This window comes from Ornithorhynchus anatinus, chromosome 18 (assembly GCF_004115215.2).
Source record: "Ornithorhynchus anatinus isolate Pmale09 chromosome 18, mOrnAna1.pri.v4, whole genome shotgun sequence".
In the NCBI taxonomy this organism is placed as follows: Eukaryota; Metazoa; Chordata; class Mammalia; order Monotremata; family Ornithorhynchidae; genus Ornithorhynchus; species Ornithorhynchus anatinus.
Window position 1 is genome coordinate 36,850,991 of NC_041745.1, and position 20,529 is coordinate 36,871,519.

At 43.5% G+C, this 20,529-nt stretch overlaps 1 protein-coding gene across 1 annotated transcript in view; it reads right to left on the reverse strand.

Annotated features, from left to right (window-relative positions):
• Positions 1–17,502, reverse strand: part of LOC100082803 (cytosolic beta-glucosidase-like) — a 53,613-nt gene extending 36,111 nt beyond the window's left edge. The window contains exons 1-2 of the mRNA XM_007673226.3: positions 17,296–17,502; positions 5,225–5,452 (exon numbers count right to left, since the gene is read on the reverse strand). Of these exons, the coding sequence (XP_007671416.2) occupies positions 5,225–5,452; positions 17,296–17,386 (319 nt within the window). The 5' untranslated portion in view covers positions 17,387–17,502. The remainder of the gene's footprint in view (positions 1–5,224; positions 5,453–17,295) is intronic.
• Between the last annotated feature and the right edge of the window lie 3,027 nt (positions 17,503–20,529).

The window sequence follows — 20,529 nt, forward strand, 5'->3', positions numbered from 1 at the left end:
GAAGCAATGATTAAGTCCCTACCACTTAATTCAGTTAGCTTTTCCTAATAATAGTAATAATTGTGGTATTTCTCAAGTGCTTACTATGTGCCAGGCACTATACTAAGCACTGGGGTGGATACGAGGAAATCAGGTTGGACACTGTCCCATCCTGCACGGGGCTCACAGTCTGAATCCCCATTTTACAGATGAGGTACCTGAGGTATAGAGAAGTGAAGTGATTTGCCCAAGATCACATAGCAGACAAATGGCAGACCCGGGATTAGAACCCATGACCTTTTGATTCCCAGGTCGGTGCTCCATCCACTATCCCATGCTGCTTCAGGGAGGGGGTCCTTAGGATCGAGTTTCTTCCTCCTCTAGCACCATTTAGAGTTTCTCCTCATTCTCCCTCAGAGTGTGGGATCAGTTTAAGTGACTACCTCACCATTACAAAGTCCTGCTACTTTTTCGCCATATGACCTTGGGCAACTCACTTAACTTCTCTGTGCCTCAGTTTCCTCATCAGTAAAATGGGGATAGAATACCCATTCTCACTCCTTCAGGCTGGGAACCCCAAGTGTGACAGGGACACATCCAATCGGATTATCCCCTAGGACTCGGCACTTAGTGAGCACTTAATAAATATTACCATTACTAGTACTGTTATATTAATGATATTGTTATTATTATCACTGCAGACAGGAAACTGCTTCATTTTGTATTTCCCAAGCAACTAGTGCCATACACTGCACCAAAAGGAGATTCGATAAATATGAATCCTACTACTAGAACTACTGATATCCCACTGACATGATGGGTTTCAACTGACCATTTGTGCCACCACTTGGGCAAGACTGAGATAATCTATTTTGGAAATGCCATAACAATTGGAAGTAAGAAGCGGAAGCCTGAACCTCTTCCAAGCCTCAAGGGCCGGGAAGCATCTGGTCCTAGTGTTGAGGAAACAGTTCCAGGGACTGCTAGCCTTTTGGGCTCAGCTCCTTGGTTCTGAAAACCAGGGAAACCAATGTATACTCAGTTCTTCCAGAAAGGTATGTTTCCACTATGTGTTTTGGATAGCATGCAGTAGAGAAGGAGGGAACTTTCACCTGATGACATGTGCCTCCCTGGACAGAATGCAATTCAGTCTCCTCCCACCCCCTCAAATAACAGATATACACATGCAAACTGAATTTTCTTTATACCTGGGGTTCGTCTAAAACACAAACCTCAGGCTAGAAGAGAATAGGGTTTGCAAGTGCAGTCCACCAGACTTCCCCTGTTGTCCCCTGCTGATCAAGAGGCTAGGTCACAGCAGCCCAAGTCCACCCCATGACTTCCTCTCTTTCTAATTATAATCACTGTAGTATTTGTGAAACGCTTCTTAGGTGCTAGATATTGCTCTTAGCACTGGTAAAATGCCATATCGGCAGATCCGACGTAGTCCCTGTCACACATGATGCTCACAGTTTAAGCGGGAGGAAGGACAGGTGGTTTTTTTTCACTATTTTTAAAGATGAGGAAACTGAGACACAGAGAAGCTAAATGACTTGCCCAAGATCATACAGCAGGCAAGTGGCAGAGCTGGGATTAGAACCCAGGTCTTCTGATTTCCAGGTCCATGCCTCTTCTACTAGACCATGCTGGGTTTTTTTTAAGCTACTGAAATGACTGTCTCCAGGAATCTATGCTGACAGTCCAAGGACTGTACTGAAGGAATAGATCAATGTTCCAATTAGCACTGGTCTACAGACCCAGGTCCCAAAATAAATTAGGTCAGGCCAAAAAGAAACCATAAAATAGAGGGCAAATCGATTATGAATAAAAATGGAGAAAATTTTAAATGACCCGCAGGACTCATGACCTCAAATACAGTAAGCTCCCAGAGGGCAAAGGTTGTGCCAATTGACTCTATTGTACTCCCCTGATTGTTTAGTACAGTATTCTATGGAGAAAACACTCGATAAATACCAATTGATTGACTGAACAGTGATTCACCAGGCTAACAGTGCCCAACACAACATAACAATGATACCAGTAAATGCGGTGAAGAAAGTTTTGCAGGCTGGAGTGGTTTTTGAACCTCTATGGAAAGCTGCTATAGATAAAAAATACATTAAAAAAAAAAGCTCTACAGTTGTATCTCAGGGCTACCACAATTCCATTGCAACAACATGTTATTATTTTAAAAATAAATTAGAACCTTATGTCAGTGTGCCTGAACATATTTTGAATCTTAAAGCTAATTGTTTCTTTTCCAATATAACACTCCTTTGTTCCAGCTAATTACTAGAAACTTGCAATGACTGAAATTTAAAAATAAACATTTTCTTGGGAAATAGAATTATCTTTAAAATTAGTGAAGACGTTACATGCACTGTAACTCTCAGAGCAAATAGGAATACTGAAACCGGTCCAGCAATCTAATGCCTTCTCGTTAAATCTGGAAAATTTGACATTTGAAACAAAAATCCCAGGACCCATTTCCATTTGGCAAAATCTCCTTCCAGTTGGGAAATACAAGATGTTACAGACTTTCAAATGTCCCCTTATTCTGTTTAAAATTGTTAATGATTCAGAAGAGGGGATTCTTTGGAAAGGACAGGGCTGTGGGGTTTTCTGATTCTTTGCCTGCTCTTTGGAAAAATGTTTATACAAAAGATGCTGGCCTTTCCAAGCTAGGCAGTTCCAATTGCTTCAACAGATCACCGCACAGAAGATGCAGGCTCCTCTTTATTGAAAACTGTTTATATAGAGTCCCTCCTTTGTCCTTTGGCTCTATGTAAAGTTTGTAGTATTAATCAGAGGGATTTGCCAAAGCGAACATCAGGACTAGGCAACCAAAGCGAAGGGAAGTCCTGTGACCACTTGTGGGAAATCAAATGAAAGTAGTGAAACCAGTCATCCCCCTCCCGCCTTCCAGCTCCGACGGGACTTCATCCCTCATCCCCACGAGAGGAGGACATGGTGGGTGGGAAGGCCTACATGGTGAGTGGGAAAGTCCCACAATTGTCCCTGAGGCTTTTTCATCTTCAGGTTATTCTTTAGGTGAGTTTGGGGGTTTTTTTGGAGTTTTTTTGGAGTTACAAGAACCAGGCCAAGTTATGACATGATCTTCTCCCCATCTCTACCCCAGGGTCATTAGAGGACAGGATACGCCTTCTAAGACTACAAAATATTCAAAATACACTCAAGCCACTTGAATCTCCCTAGAAGCAACAGCTCTACTTCCCCCTCTCCGCTCTACCGCACGCTTTCCCGCTCCCAGATTATTTAATCGATACCTATCTCTGTACATAATAATGATGGCATCTGTTAAGCACTTTCTGTGTGCCAGTCACTGTGCTAAGCACGGAGGTGGGTACGAGCAAGTCAAATTGGACACAGTCCCTATCCCATGTGAGGCTCGTGGTCGCAATCCCCTTTTTCTCAGATGAGGTAACTGAGACACAGAGAAGTGAAGTGACTTGCCCGAGGTCACACAGCAGACGAGTGGCAGAGCTGGGATTAGCACCCACGGCCTTCTGACTCCCAAGCCCCTGCTCTATCTACTGGGCCACAGACAGATGACCAAAGCAATGCGATGTCGGGTGAGATCGATGGTCCACCCAACTCACTTTTCTGCCTCCGGAGGTGGCAGCAGAGATATGTGGAAGAACAGAGCGATGACTGCCCTCTTTGACGTCCAACCACAACATCATGCACCCTACCATACCCTTCTTGAGGCTTCATACTGCCCTAATTTAGCTCTGCTACCCCTCCTATTCAGCTTCTGTTGAAAACTTGCTTACCCGACACCTTGCCGGGTGCCAAAACTTGGGTCGAAATAGTTTGTTTCTACATTTCTGTCTCCTGTGTTAACACGTTTGTGTTTGGGTTTGCCTTACCTTTCTCATTAGATCATAATCTCTCTGAAGGCAGGAATGGTGACTTCAAACTACTTTTATCTCCCTACAGCACCTAATCTGTGCTTGGCCTAATAAATCCTGCTATTAAAAATAACAATAACATTAATAATCATTTTGGTATCCATTAACCACTTACTATGTACAAACCGCTGTGCAAAGTGCTGGGGTGACTACAATATAAGCAGATTGGACACAGTCCCAGTCCCACACTGGGCTCATAATCTAAGTGGGGAGGGGAACAGTCCTCTTAAATCCGTTTTACAAATGAGGAAACTGAGGCACAGAGAAGTTAAATGATTTGCCCACGCTCACCCAGCAGGCAAATGGTGGAGCCAGGATGAAAATCCAGGTCCTCTGTCCCCCAGGCCCGTGCTCTACCCATTGAGCCATGCTGTTTCTCGATTGATTAACAGACGTCGACCCCTGTTTCAACTACCAAACAGGGAGAACGGTCATAGAGTGCTCATTCTATGCTTGGGTAATCAGCGGGGACCAGATTGAGAACACCCAGACCAGTGCAAGTCGGTGACCTCAGCAAACAGATCATCGATCTCCTCGTGCACGCTTCCCGACTCGGCTCTTCCAGAACATCTCTTTTCTTGGATCCAGCGACATCCCTCCGATAACTAGCGGTCCCTCTTATGCCAGGGCATCAGCAAATTCTTCATCTTTTATAAATTGAACTCGCTAACTGCAACAGCCTATCTATATTCTGCTTATGTTCTCCAGTGATAGGTGCTATAGAAATGTTTGATGGAGAGAGCGATCATTTGCCCAGATCCAATGAGAACCACTGTCAGCATATTTGCAATGAAGACTATATGTCCCGGTAGCGTGAAATTCTTCCCTGGTTCATAGTGCAGTGCCAATTGATAATCTCTATAAAAAATCCATCATTCGTGTGATGTCTCAGGACTCTCATATATATGCCACTTATTTCTACAAACCAAGAGATTAGTTTCCCTCCCTCCATCCCCACCTGATTTCCTTAATCAACTGAAGTTCAGTAGGGGCTTCTCATATTTCCACACAACTCCAGAGAACTCAAAAACATTTTGAGTGGCTCCTTTTTTTTGAGATTCTATCACAGTTTAGAAGCCAAATAACATCTTGGTTAAACATAACATTCTTTCCCAACCCAAAGATTTTGATATTTGAGGGAATATTAGTTAGAAAGTTGATATAAACCCATTTTTAAAACCATGCCTTAATCACTTTGGAAAACTTGCCATTTCAAAGCTAAGCCGCAGAATGGCACCCTGGATTAATTATGCCAGACTGCAGCAATAACCTTGAATTAAAGCTGCAACCTTCTATTTTTAAGAAACAATTGCCTTTCTGGTTGATGAAACCTGTCGTCCCATCAGGTAACAGACGTGACCAGGAAAGAGAGAAGCGATAATGAGTCAATCCAAGCTGTTTGATACATTTCAAATCTTCCTCCCACAGAGTGTAGCTGCCACAAGCTACATCACCAGTCTGGTTCTTGAAAACTCGATCTCCTCCCTGATGGGTGAATGTGTCCCAGACATTGGGGCCTTTTCCATCTGCATCCCAGCCTCCTGATTAAAAAGAAAATGGAATCTGTTAGACTTCTGACATCAAAAAGCATATGCTGAATGTAAATATTTATCACCAAAGAGAACACTAAAATCTCCAAAGAATGGAAGCAAATCAGAACGAATGGTTTTTCCAGGTTTATTGCACTGATGGATAGATAATTTTTGCAGGATTCAGCACATCGTGTTCAACAGCTTCCCATTCTAAGCCCCAGTGGTATAGCTAAGACTGGCTCAGACTAGGCTAGGCTCTGCCTTAATCAATTAATCAATGGAATTTACTGAGCACTTAACTTTCTGCAGAGAACTGTAATAAGCGCTTGGGAGCATACAACAGAGTAGGCAGTCACATTCCCTGCCCACAACCAAACTCTCTATCAGTGGTTTAAGGGAGTCTTTAACTCTAAGAAAGCTTTTTAGATGAGCATTTCTCATCTAAGCTTCTTGTAAATCATCATCTCTGAAGTATCCCCTCTGAAAGTATTTAAGGACCCATTTGGAATACCTATTTAGACTGCCACCCCCATGTGTCCCACCTGATTAACTTGTATCTACTCCCAGCACTTAGAACGGAGTTTGGCACCCAGTAAGTGCTTAACAAGTATAATAATTATTAAAAAGACGAAGTATGGCTCCACTGCTATTGAAAGGCAAAGACATCATAGGAGAAGCCTTGGCCCAGTTCAAAGAGAATCTAACTTCCACGACAACAGTAAAACCTGCCTAGAACATACCTACTGAAAAGCAGTGTAACCTAGGGCAGTAGTGTGACTGGAAGACAAGCCCTGCCTCTGTCCCTAGTCTGTTGTGTGATCTTGGGTAAGTCACTTAGCTTCTTGACACCCCAGTGTCCTCACCAATAAAACGGGGATAAAATATCCACTCCCTTTCCCTCCTAGACTTTGAGTCCCTTGTGGGACAGGGGCTGTTATGATTTGATTATTTGGTATCCAACCCAGCGTTTAGTACATAGTGTTTACTAAACACCATTAGTATATTTAAAGATCGTTTTAAGTGTTCTCGATTAGGTTTATTGTTTCAAGTTTGTTGGAATATGGAACATCCTCTCTCCAACTAGTAAACTCTTCATGAGCAGGCATTAAAAAAAATCACTCTTTCATGGATCTTGAACTGCCTGGATTGTAAATAAGGGAAGCCAGGAACATTTATTTTGAGCCTTGGGGATAGAGTTTGCAAGAACATTTTAGAATGTCTCTTTTTCAGAACCCCTGCCCCAGAAAATCAGATCCACATATCCTAAAAAAAGGGCTCTTTTTGAAAAACAATCTTGAAAGAGAACCTTAATTGTCCTTTTCCCCTAAAACTTTAGATGTAGCTCAGATTAATGCTAATCCTCAAACCACAATTGCTTAGAGTAAGCATAAAAGTGACCTCATAGTGACCCCAGAGCAAAGGTGATTTTAGAAGTTCTTGGGTGGTTCTTCAGCGTTGAGCCACAAAAACACCAGTCATAGGACTGGTCTTGGCAAAATACCTCCAAGTCATCTCACCCCCAGTGAACCTCATAAGTCCCAGGCTGGTCCAGGATGGACAACAGAAGTTTTCCTCAGGCACAGAAGGCCTAGAGGGAAAATGGTCCACCCCAGTTAGAAAGATCCCAGAGGGGGGAGGAGACAGAGACAGAGAAAATATGGTTCATTCATTCATTCATTTAATCGTATTTTTTCAGCACTTACTTTGTGCAGAGCACTGTACTAAATGTTACAATTCGGGACAGATAGAGACAATCCCTGCCCAACAATGGGTTCACAGTCTAAACAGGGGAGACAGACAACAAAACTAAACAAAACAAGTAGTCTGGCGTCAATATCATCAAGGTAAATAGAATCATAGTTATATACATACCATTAACAAAATAAATAGAGTAATAAATAATATATACAAATATGCACAAGTGCTGTGGGCAGGGGAAGGGGGAAGAGCAGAGGGAGGGAGTAGGGGGAATGGTGAGGGTAGGAGGAGCAGAGGGAAAGGGAGGTCTCAGTCTGGGAAGGCTTCTTGGAGGAGGTGAGCTCTCAGTAGGGCTTTGAAGAGGGGAAGAGAGTTAGTTTGGCGGAGGTGAGGAGGGAGGGCATTCCAGGTCAATGGTAGGACATGGGCCAGGGGTCGATGTCAGGGCAGACGCGAACGAGGGACCATGAGGAGTTAGGCTGTCCCTGGCCTCAGTGGATCCACAGGCTCCCCATAGCATGAATAATCTCACGACTGAGGGTATCTAAAAACCCAGGTCTGAATCTCTGGGACATTGTAAGTCAACCTCTGGGACATTGTAAGTCAACCAGGTAGATTGCTAGGGGGAGCTGAATTTCAAATTTGCATTACCATAGTTCCCCTTTCTCCATAAAATCCACAAAAAAAGGTTCCCACCCCACTGGAATCTAGGCTCTAATATCTTCAATTCACCATGCGTCTGCCCCATTTACAGTGGCTAGAGCTTCTTTGAAAATAGGCAAATAAGTTGGTACTATTTGTCAATTCAGTGAACTCATTTAACTTTGTAAAAAAAAACAAACCACAAAACTTGTGCTGGGAAAGCTAGTTTCTAAATGTTTCCAAATAAATTGCTTTTGAATGTATTTATGGTGTAGAAACCAGAGGCAGAATTACCTCTCTCTGGCCAGGCTGTTCTGTTCACCGTATTCATGGGTCTTGCTAAATCACCATGTGACGCGAGGTTCAGTGTACTGGAGACACCTAATTAGAAGTGTTACAGGAATCTGCAAAGTCACAGTGAGTTCCTCTGGGTCTCCCTTGTCACATTCCATGTCCTTGTGCTGAACCCATTTAGATCATGCAGTGACCCGACCCAAACTAATTGCTTCTGTCGCTCTTACCTCCTATCACGGAATCAAACTTCAGTCTATCTACATCAGAGAACCTTTAAGCTTCGTGAAATGTCTGTAGATAATAATCCTGCATATTTCTTCAAGGCTCGGGTTTCTCATGATATAGAGTGACGCAGAGTTACAGCACAAGGGCAGTAAAAAATAAGAAGGAAAATAGTGAATGAGAGACACGAAGGCAGCAGGAGCTGGGGGATTCTCGGAGCAATCCCGTAGGTAAGAGGTGATGGCTTCCCATACATTTTAAGCAAAAATGTAATTTACCTTTATTTGCTGAAACAAAATTGTAAAGAATCATTAGTTGTTTTGCATTGCCTGTGGGTTTAAAAATATTTATGAATCTGAAACCTTTTACAGCAAAGCAGGCGCTTCATTTCAATGACATAGTCCATTCCCATTGGCCAACATCCAAGAGAGTATTGATGCACCATCAAAATTTAAAATAATTTTATTCTATTCGTTTATTCATTCATATATATATAACACCCTTCACAGGGTATCTGGGACACTGTACAAAAGGTTTACATAAATTTGACTGCCTTTTCTCTAGTCCATTTGCCACAATCTGGCAGAAAATAAATATTCAATGACACTTTACAATGACATAGCTTCATTTATGCAGGCAAATCTAAGTGCTTTATCCACTAATATTAACATCACATTTTTGCCCATAGTTAAAGGGCAGAAATTAAGAGACTTTCAAAAGATCCCACAGTACTCTGGTGGTTTTAGGAAGTTGAAATCCTAGGCATTCACATCCAAGAGGCCTACCTGTTCTAACGACCAAAAATTAAAATTACATGCTCAGTCCTCTAGACTGTAAGCTCATTGTGGGCAGGGAACGGTGTCTGTTTATTGTTATATTGTGCTCTCTTAAGTGCTTAGTACAGTGCTTTGCGCACAGTAAGTGCTCAATAAATATGATGGAATGAAACAAATAAGCAAGCAACCGACTGTATTTATTGAGCACTTACTGTCCGTAGTGTTCTGTACTAAACATTCGGGAGAGTACAATATAACAGTAGACGTGTTTTCTGCCCCCTTCATGCTTATAGCCTAGAGGGGGAGAGAGTCATTAATATAAATAAAGATGTTTTTTCCAGTGTTTGCGGGAATGTCACGCACACCGAATTATAAAGCTGAGCATAGTTGATTAGTTTCTTCCCAAAAGATAGCAACTGTGGTGGAGTAGCCATGTCTGTGACTATATTTTATAACCTGAATTTTCATTTGCCCAAAACCTGTTAAAATTCTGAAAGTTCTGAGAATGGCTTGTTGTAAATGAATTCTGTTTTAATTTCACCTGCTAATCAAATTAGGTTCATTAATAGAAATTAAATGTGAAACAGAAAAACTACCCACCAAAGACTGACTAAGCTTCTAGCTGCGGCTAAGACTATAAAGTTAATTGGAGAGTTTAGCAATTTTCCAGTTGATTTTAGTAATAATTATGATATTTATAAAAGGCTAACAAGTTGCTAAGTGCCGGGATTCATACAAGATGATCAGATTGAAAACACTCCCAGCCCCCTACCAGTCTAAAAGCTAGAGAAAATGAGCATCCTGTACATTTTACAGATGTGGAAACTGAGACACAGAGAAGTTAAGCGAGTTGTCTGAAGTCATCCAGCGGGCCAGGGGTAGGTCACCTGACTCCGAGGTCTATGCTCTTTCCACTAAGTCATGCCGCTTATTAATGGAGAAAGGCACTTATAATATGGGACAATATTTTGCATCCCCTTCAATTTCCTGGGTAACTGCCTCAATTCTCCAATTTTCTTGGCCAGTGGGGATCTAGGCCATATGCACCATCTACCTCCTACCCCCTAACTATGGGAGTCCCTGAAGCTTCAGTTCTGGATCCCCTTCTATTCTCCATCTCCACCCACTCCCTTGGAGAATTCATTCACTCCCTGGCTTCAACTATCACCTCTATGCAGAAACTACCAACTCTTCCCAAATTGGCATCTCCAGCCCTGATCTCTCTCCCTCTCTGCAATCTAGCATTTCCTCCTGCCTTCAAGACATCTCTACTCGGTTGTCATTCAGTCATACTTATTAAGCACTTACTGTGTGCAGAACACTGTACTAAGTGCTTGGGAAAGTACAAAACAGCAATAGAGTGACAATCCCTGCCCACAAAGAGCTCACAGTCTAAAGGAGGGGAGTGTTGTCACCCCAACATCCAAAAATAACATGTCCAAAGCAGAACTCCTTATCTTCCCTCCCAAACCCTCTCCTCCCCGTGATTTTCTCATCACTGTAGACAGCACCACCATCCTTCCTTTCTCACAAGCCAGTAACCTTGGTGTTAACTTTGACTCATCTCTCTCATTCAATCCACACATTCACTCTGTCTCTAAATCCTGTCAGTTCAACCTCCACAACACTGCTAAAATCCATCCTTTCTTCTCCATTCAAATTGCTACTATGTCAATCCAAACACTTATTTTATCCTGTCTTCATTACTCTGTCAACATCCTTCTTGACCTCCCTGCCTTCCTGTCTCTCCCCACTCCAGTTCATACTTCACTCTGCTGTCCTGATCATTTTTCTATTGAAACGTTCAGTCCATGTTTCTCCACTCCTCAAGAACTTCCAGTGGTTGCCCATCCGCCTCCTCATCAAACAGAAACTCCTTACCATTGTCTTTAAAGCACTCAGTCACCTTGCCCCCTCCTACCTCACCTCACTGCTCTCCTACTACAAACTGTCCGCACACTTTGTTCTCTAAAACCAACCTATTCACTGTACCTTGATCTCATCTATCTCACCACTGACCTCTCGCCCACATCCTGCTTCTGGCCTGGAATATCCTCCCTCTTCATGTCCAGCAGACAATCACTCTTGGCCACTTCAAAGGTTTATTGTAGGTACCTCTCCTCCAAGAGGTCTTCCCTAAGTCCTCATTTCCTCTTCTCCTACTCCCCTCTGCACTGCCCTAGCATTTGGATTTGCTCTCTTTATTCACCCCTCCCTCAGTCCCACAATACTTATGTCCACATTCTTAATTTATTTATTTATATTAATGTCTGTCTCCCCCGCTAGACTGTAAGCTCGTGGTGAGCAGGGAATGTGTCTAGCAACCCTGTTATAGTATACTCTCCCAAGGGCTTAGTACAGGGCTCTGCATTCAGTAAGTACTCTATAAATATTACTGATTGATTGATATTTTCCCAATGAATGACCTACCCCTCAGCCAACAACTTGCAGTCAAAATGTGAGCCCGTGCTGTTCACTTCACTGGAGCATGTAGTGATGCAACGGGTCCGATGGCCACGCAGTGTGGGAAAGCGAGGGCCTAACCGGGCCCGCAATAAATGCTCCAGAGCAGCACTTTGGTCAGCTTAGAGCTGGTTTTCATTGCATTTTCTCAAACTGGCGTATTGAGGGCAGTTCCACCGAGCCAGGCGAAGCGAAGGGTTGTGTGATCATCCTGTGAATTCAGCACAGTCTAGACAGTCCATCCAGAAAACCTTACTAAAGCATATGAATTTTTGTTTTACTTTGTAGACTGGCCTCAGGAGTCTGATCCCTTTAAATACCATCCATGTCTCAGCCAGAATCTTATTCCCCAGCTTCCTCTTCAAATGAAAGATTGGAGCGGAACTATGAAACAAGGTACTAAAAAGAAAAAAAATAAAGCTAATGGAATTGCTTTTAAATGAGTCAACCTGTATACCTGCACAGAATTTCCCAAGACTCTAGGAGAAGCCCAAACTCAGGAAACCATCCTCTGTACCAGCTGGAAATTGAGGGGAGTTTCTTAAATCCATAGCATCATATTCATCAATCAATAGATTGATCTGTTGTCTTTACTGAGGGCTTACTGTGTGCAGAGCAGTTTACTAAGCATTTGGGAGAGTACAATATAACAAATATAACACACATATTCCCTGCCCACAATAAGCTTACAGCCTAAAGCGGCATGGGCAGCTACTTAATGTTTGATCTAGGCAGTCAGGAACCTTGGTGTCCAGTGCCTAGACAAACTTTAGTAGTGCTGTACTCCCTGACCCATTTGAAGAACAGTGGTGGTCACAGTGTCTGTCACAGGCCTTATTGTCCTTAGAGATGGGGATGACCTCATCGACTAACATTCAGTTCTGTCAGGTCTAGAAGATGGAGGCCGAGGTGGAGGGTGGGGAGGAGGAAGGGTAAGAACTATGGTTCGGAAAAACAAGGGCTTCAACCAGCTTGAGAATTTGGTTCACACCCCATTCGGAAACCTGGTCTGCTACTCCGCCAATCCACCCAATCAATCAATCCATCAATACCATTTATTGGGCACTTACTGTGTACAGAGCCCTCTCCGAGGCTCTAGGATAGTACAATAAAGTTAGTAGCCAGGATCCCTGCCCTCGAGAAGCTTACGATCTGGAAGGGGAGACAGGCACTAAAACAATTTTCAGATAATTTACAGTCTGCAATCCAGTCACTGGAAATGCAGGTGATGGCACACCAATAAATTGAAGTCAATTTTATTTGGATTTCCTATTTCCCAGCAAACACGCACATCTTTTCTCCATGAAAATTTCATGAGGCTTTATAGCAGTTGATTTGAAAGAAATTGAAATAATCCCTAGTTTTAAGTCCCTCGAGGCCAGAACCCTGTCTTAAATACTCCAAGTTCACCAAGCAAATGCAAAAAATTATCCCTAGCATTTAGCCTCCCAAGCTATGTTAAGAGATTTGTTAACATATGCAGTGATGTGTGTCTCCTAATTGAGACTGGAATCTAGTCTTGGGTAATGATTTATAAGATACATGAAGTTGTTATGGTCCATCAGGTGAAAAATCAGCTTTTCCAAAGATCCCTAAATATGCATTTGTATGATGGACTGTAATGACTCTAAAGGAGCTATTACTGTCTTTTGAGTAAATAATGCACATTTTTTAAAGTCCCCAAGCACATATTTAAATGATAATTCATGGTTGTTGTTTTAACTCTATCTGTATTTTCACATTATACCACAACTGCCTTAATACATCATCTTTAGGATTTTCGAGTAAATAAGACCCATTCAAGTCAATTCTGCCTTGCATTTCTGATAGGGAGTCCCGGAGGGGAGAAGGGCCTTCTACTCCCCCTCCTGGATGACTGCCAGCGGATGGGCCAACATCGCCTGGACACGAAGGCTAACGGAACGGCTCTCTCCACAGCCTGCTTGGGCCGCCTAAAAAGAGGCCTTATGCATGGGCGGAGGCAGTGAGACCAGCAAGTATATCTCAGGGAGAGTCTCGCCCCATCCCTAAGCATAGGCCTCCACCCTGGCACACCTCCTTTCTGTGCAGCAAAAGAGATTGCAAACCAGTCACTAGATGGGGGAGATGGGAGAAGAAGAGATAATATTAATCAAAATAATCGTTATGGTAGCACTTGAGCACTTACTATGTGCCAAGCATTGTTTTAAGCACTGGGGTAGATGCAAGGTAATCAGGTTGGACACAGTCCCTGTTCCACATTGGGCTCAAAGTCTTATCTCCCATTTTACAGATGAGGTAACTGAGGTACGGAGAAGTGAAGTGACTTGCTCGAGGTCACACAGCAGATAAGTGGCGCAGCCGGGCTTAGACGTCCTCTGACTCCCAAGCCCGTGCTCTTGCCACTAGGCCATGCTTCTTCAAGACCCTCTCTTAGTAGCAATAATTGTAATAGTAGTAAAAAGTAGTAGTAATTGTTGTCTGTAAGCTCTCTGGGGGCAGGGATCATGTCTACCAACTCTGTTGTACTGTACTTTCCCAAACGCTTAGTACAGTGCTCTGCACACAGTAAGCACTTAACAAATACCATTGATTAATAATAGTATTACTCCACATTTGATGCCTGCTAAGTGCTGAACACTATACTAAGCACTGGGGTGAATACAAAGTAGGTGAATTCAGACCCCATCTTCATCCCACAAAGGCTCCTAACCTCAGTACAGGACATTGTTGTCTTTCTCCCATCTCCCCCCAGGGAGGGAATTAGCTGATGACTTTAACTCAATAGTCTCTTTGTCATCGTTTCCCTTTTTTTAAGCTACCCTCAAAGCATAGTAATTGCAAGCCTAAAATCCTACAGAAAGGGCATAGACTGAAAGAAAAATTTCAAGGAATTTTTCATTACCTATTAAAAAAATCTAAGAGATTTTTTAAAATTTAGTTATGTTGTACAGTCATTATGCACACCCTATTTGACACATAATAATTTCAACTCAACACAGCCCCGTTTGTCAGATTCACGGTCAAACCCTCTAACATTAGCACAATGACAGTGTTTGTGCTAAAATTGCTGTGGAGAATGGCTCTTTGTTCGACTGTTTTGTAAACTTACAATCATTTCTATAAACTATAAATGCCTGTTTCATTAAACTTGTGAGAAACGAATTCAAAATGAAGGCACCTTAGTTTTTTTATGAAATGTGTTTGGATCCACAACAAGGAGAGTGAAGTGGGGAAATTATCTGGATAATTCAGGCCAAAATCCTCTTCCTCCCTCATTCCCTTTCAGCATGTTTTCCCCAGGAGGTTTAGGACCTGAATTATAATAATGTTGGTATTTGTTAAGCGCTTACTATGTTCAAAGCACTGTTTGAAGCACTGGGGTAGACACAGGGGAATCAGGTTTTCCCACGTGGGGCTCACAGTCTTCATCCCCATTTTACAGATGAGGTAACTGAGGCACAGAGAAGTTAAGTGACTTGCCCACAGTCACACAGCTGACAAGTGGCAGAACCGGAATTCGAACCCATGACCTCTGACTCCCAAGCCTGGGATCTTTCCACTGAGCCATGAATTATCCTTAATGGCTGCTCTTCAAACTTGTGTGGTGGTTCACACACATACAAAATGTTGGAACCCCCAGCCTTTTTCTGTGAAGACTTAGGTATAATGCAGTCTTTTCCATAATAGATATGGATTATTCATTCATTCATTCAATAGTATTTATTGAGCGCTTACTATGTGCAGAACACTGTACTAAGCGCTTGGAATGTACAAATTGGTACATTCCAATTAGTAAATCCCAGGTATAATAATGTGCACTATAAAACTGAATTCAAATATCTGGTCCAAGTCAGAACTCCATCATTAGGTACCGCTATATTCTACTTATGAAAGGACTAGAATTTCAGGCCCCAGAGAGATTTAAGTTGAGATTTAGCACTTAAACATTGTCCATTGTGAGCCTTGCTTTGAACCTGGGAGTAGTGTGTTCAGAAAGGCTGTAGGGGCTGGATCTATTAGAGGGTAAACTGGTCATGCGCAAGGAAAGTATCTTTTCCTTCTATTGCACCTTCTCAAGCATTTGGAACAGTGTTTTGCACCTATAGCCCCATAATAATAATAATAACTACAGTACTCGTTAAGCACTTAGTGTGTACCAAGCACAGTTCTAAGCACTGGCGGAGATACAAGTTAATCAGGTTCGATACAGCCCCCGTCCCACAGGCAAATCTTAATCCCCATTTTACAGATGAAGTAACTGAGGCACTGAGAAGTTAAGTGACTTGCCCAAGGTCCCACAGGGGGCATGTGGCAGAGGAGGATTAGCACCCAAGACCTCTGACTCCCAGGCCTGTGAATTTTCCACCAGGCACTCGATAAATACCATCATTACTACTATTAGCTGGTATTCGCACAGCTCCTAGGCCAGATGAGCTCCTTGCAAAAGAAACAAGTCCATTTAGCACGCTGCTGCCTCAGATGCGACATCTCATTCAACGGAAAATTGTCACTGGGTTAAAATTTACAAAGAGTTAAAATTAGGTAAATCACAACTTACCAACACATCTGTGAGTCCTTCCTGACATATACAATGATCGTCTATATTTTCCCTGCTGCCTTTTAGCCTAACAAATATAATTTTACAGTTTTATGTTGCTCTTTATAGCACACCTAAAACCCATAATTTCCCTCTTGCTTACACCTCTTATTTATGCATTTATTTGTTTATTTATCAGATTTATCTGGCGGTTTTTCTCTGAAGCCCCAGAGGTTGTGAGGAGCGAACTTTTATATGAAGAACATTAAGCACTTCTGAAATTGTAAGCAATAAAATGGCTAAAGAGAAAGAGAAGTGGGGGAGAGACAGATACATGGGAGAAACGGCAGAAACGAGAAAAGCACAAGTGGAGAAGGGGTAGACTGAACGCTGCCTGTTTGACACTAATAAGCTCAGCAGAGACTCTGGGAACAAAATGGTGATCATCCATGGAAGATTTCTCCCAGGTACAATATGAGGAGGAGGAGGGGGAAACCCTCTCTTCATTTGCCACGGACCCAGAAGTAAAGCGATCTGGCTTAGACTGTAAACCCCATGAAGGCAAGGATTGTGTTTTCTAGCTCCACTGTTCTCTCCCGAGCCCTAAACACAGTGCTTTGCATACAGTTAAAAAAAAAAGGTAAGGTATTCATTAAGCTCTATGTACCAGGCAGTGTTCTAAGTGCTGGGGTGGATACAAGCAAATCAGGTTGGACACAGTCCCTGATCCACGTGGGGCTCACGGTCTCAATCCCCCTTTTCCAGATGAGGTAACAGGGGCCCAGAAAATAATAATAATGTTGGTATTTGTTAAGCACTTACTATATGCAGAGCAGTGTTCTAAGCGCTGGGGTAGATACAGGATAATCAGGTTGTCCCACATGAGGCTCGCAGTCTTAATCCCCATTTTACAGATGAGGTAACTGAGGCACAGAGAAGTTAAGTGACTTGCCCACAGTCACAGAGCTGACAAGTGGTAGAGCTGGAATTCGAACCCATGACCTCTGACTCCCGAGCCCGGGCTCTTTCCACTGAGCTACACTGCTTCTCTATAAGCAACTTGGCCAAGGTCTCACGGCAGACAGGTGGAGGAGCCGGGATTAGAAGCCATGACTTTCGGACTCCCAGGCCTGAGCTCTAGCGACTACGCTGTGCTGCTTCTCTTTATCACGGATTCAATGATCCTGATCCTGGCCCCGGCCCAGTCAGGTCAACGAACTCCCTCCGGCCTCTCCTACCTTCCACTTGGTAGGCTGCCGTTGCTGCTCCCCAAGCAAATCCTTCTGGGAAAGGCAGGATTGGCTGTTCTCCGCTGCTGCGTCGAGCCATGAGGTTGCTGGAGAGTCCGGCCGGCTGGTGGGGGCTCCAGGAAGAGCACGTGCGGAAACCGTCCGTTGGGCTCAAACTGCTAAAGTGTGCTGCTGCAAAACACCAGTGAGACCAGGGTTGGGACGACAGGGGTAAAGTTCCCTGGGCACGCCCTCAGTCCATGTGGACAGCAAATGACTTGGCATAGTTGCAGACTAGACAGAAAGCCCATTATGACTGGTCCCCACAAAAAAAGGGCTACGACGGTTGGCTTTTCCAAGCTGTGGGCCTGCGTTTCAGCGGCAGCACCAGCGGTAGTCACAGCGTTCGAATTTATCAAGCACTCGCCGTGTGCGAAGCATTTCACTGAGTGCTGGGAAACAGTATGCGATGGGAATTAGGCACGGTCCCCCAGTCCTCAGGTGGTGTGCAGTCTAAAATCAGAGCCAAGGTGATTTGGGGAGAGGGAGCAGATGGGGCCAAATACATTTCTTTAGGCTGTGAGTCCCTTAGACTGTGAGCCCCCTGTGGGATGGGAATTGTGTCCAACCTTATTAACTCATATTTATCCCAACACTTAGAATGACGTTTGGCACATAGAGCACAAAGACACAACTATCCTTATTATTTCGGCCCCCGGGTTAAATCACTAAAAAAATCCAACAAAACTATGCTGTTGAATAATAGTGATGGTATTTCTTAAGCACTTACTATGTGCCAAGCACCGTTCCAAGCGTTGGGGTAGATGCAAGGTAGTCAGGTTGTCCCACGTGGGGCTCATGGTCTCAGTCCCCATTTTCCAGATGAGGGAACTGAGGTCCAGAGAAGTGAAGCGACTTGCCCCAGGTCACCCAGCAGACAAGTGGCGGAGCCGGGATTAGAACCCATGACCTTCCAATTCCCAGGTCCAGGCTCTATCCATTACACCATGTGGCTTCCTGACTTTAAGAACAAAATTACTCCTAGGGTAACAGCTGTTTCTGATGGTGTTTGCCTGACACTACCTCAGTGTGGCTCTTGGGGCTGCTTTAAGAGAGAGATGGGGTAGGGAAGGGAGCGGCAGGTTGAGGGGTGGAAGGAGAGAAGCCATTCATTCATTCAATCATATTTATTGAGCACTTAGTGCGTGCAGAGCACTCTACTAAGCGCTTAGACAGTACAATTCAGCAATAAAAAGATACAATCCCTGCCCACAACGGGCTTACAGCCTAGAACTGGGGGAGAAGGACATCAAAACAAGTAAACAGGCAACAGTAGCACTGAGAGACGTCAGTAGAAGGAAGGATGGGTGCAGAGCAACATAGTCTCCTTGCACAGTGTACAGGGTGGGCAATCAACTCCCTTCACACTCCCACCTCGACTTAAGGTCCACAGGCGGGCCCTTTACAGACTTAAGACAGCCTCTCAATTTCTAGGCAAGATAAAGAAGGAAATTTCATTCCCCAACTCTGCCTCCCACATTTGAACACCACTGGGAAGACTGAGATGCTCATCTGAAGATAGTAAAAAGCAGCAGTGGACTGAAAATTGAGGGATGAAGGGTAGAATTGGGTGTTCTTTGAACTATTTGAAACCATCAATGCTGCTTATTGAGTCCTTACCTCTGTGCAGAACACCTTATTCAGAGCTTGGGAGAGTATAATACGAGAGTTGGTAGAATGCTCCCTACCCACAAGGAACTTACGGTCAATTTAAAACGTTTATTAAGTATTAAGTTATGCCTTCAAATCCTCCATATTAATGTCAATGGCTTTTTTCACGGTGGTGGCTTCCTTCTTTTATGGGGTTTTGGAAATGATTGACTTTTACAAACTGCTGATCAGTTTAAATGGTGATTTTCTATTTAATGGCATGAACCACGCCAGACAGTTTTTCCACTGGTTCGGTTACCTAGTTCCATCGTCAAGATATTGCTCTGACTGTGGCCCAGCACAGTTAGGGCCGTGGTTTCCTCAGAGATTGTGTCTTCCATCATATTGCTTTACCTAAATGGCGATACCGATCACACTTCCCAATTCCCAAACCCTTCCTCTCCACAATTGCCTTAAAAATCCCCCATCCATTTACCTTGCAGGGCAGAACCTGTGATATTCCAGTCTAAGATGCATAACTGAACTGTGCTGCTCTATCCTACTTTAAAAGATTGCTACATAAGGCTTGTCTCTCGGCCCTCTGAGCTAGAGCGATGGGATTTTGAGGCCAAATACCTAAGGACATAATGCCGGGTGAAATAAAGAAATGGAAGAAATAAGCAACTGCTTTCCTTTCAGCTCACTAGGTGGCATTATTGCAATTTTTTTTGGGGATTGCTAGCTAAGCAGGACCCACGGAAATGGTCTCAGGGCCAAGTTGGAGCCCCAGTATTTTCAGCCCTGGCCAATGTACACTTGAGCACATTGTTAATTTTGAACCGACTAAACATATCCCTACGCATCTCCAGGTCCTAGCACAAAAGTATATTTCCAACGGGCTCTTTGAATAGAAAACAATAATAAAGCAACACAGAAGGGGCTCTAGGTCTTGAAAGGAAGGTGTTCTCCTGTGAGTTTATTATCCTAGGACTTTATTTTCCATTAGTTCAAAGTGCCTGCCTTCGGTTGATAAGCCCCACCACACCCCAATGGAGGCAATAAATAGGAAATGGATGGTAGGTGACTGAGAGGTCAGAGGGAGACAGGAGGATCATACCCACCAGGATTTTTTTTTTAATGGCATTTGTTAAGTGCTTGCTATGTGCCAAGCACTGTTCTAAGTGCTGGGAGGGATACAAGGTGATCAGGTTGTCCCACATGGGGCTCACAGTCTTAATCCCCATTTGACAGATGAGGTCACTGAGACACAGAGAAGTGAAATGACTTGTCCAAAGTCACACAGCCGACAAGTGGCGGAGCCAAGATTAGAACCTATGACCGTGATTTTTCCACTGAGCCATGCCGATTTCATGTGGCAAGCCCTTGATCTGAAACTATATGTGAGGAGACAGCACAGTTGTACTTTTTTTCAAGGGGCAGTGCTAACCCCCTTAGAAACCAAAGTTAGCATCTACCCTGAAGCTTGAGGGCTCCACTGGTTCAATCAATATTTCACCAATGCGTTAACCTTTGATACTCTGGCCCACATTTAAGCTGCAATAAGAGAACTAACTGGCAGGTTTCAAATGGCAG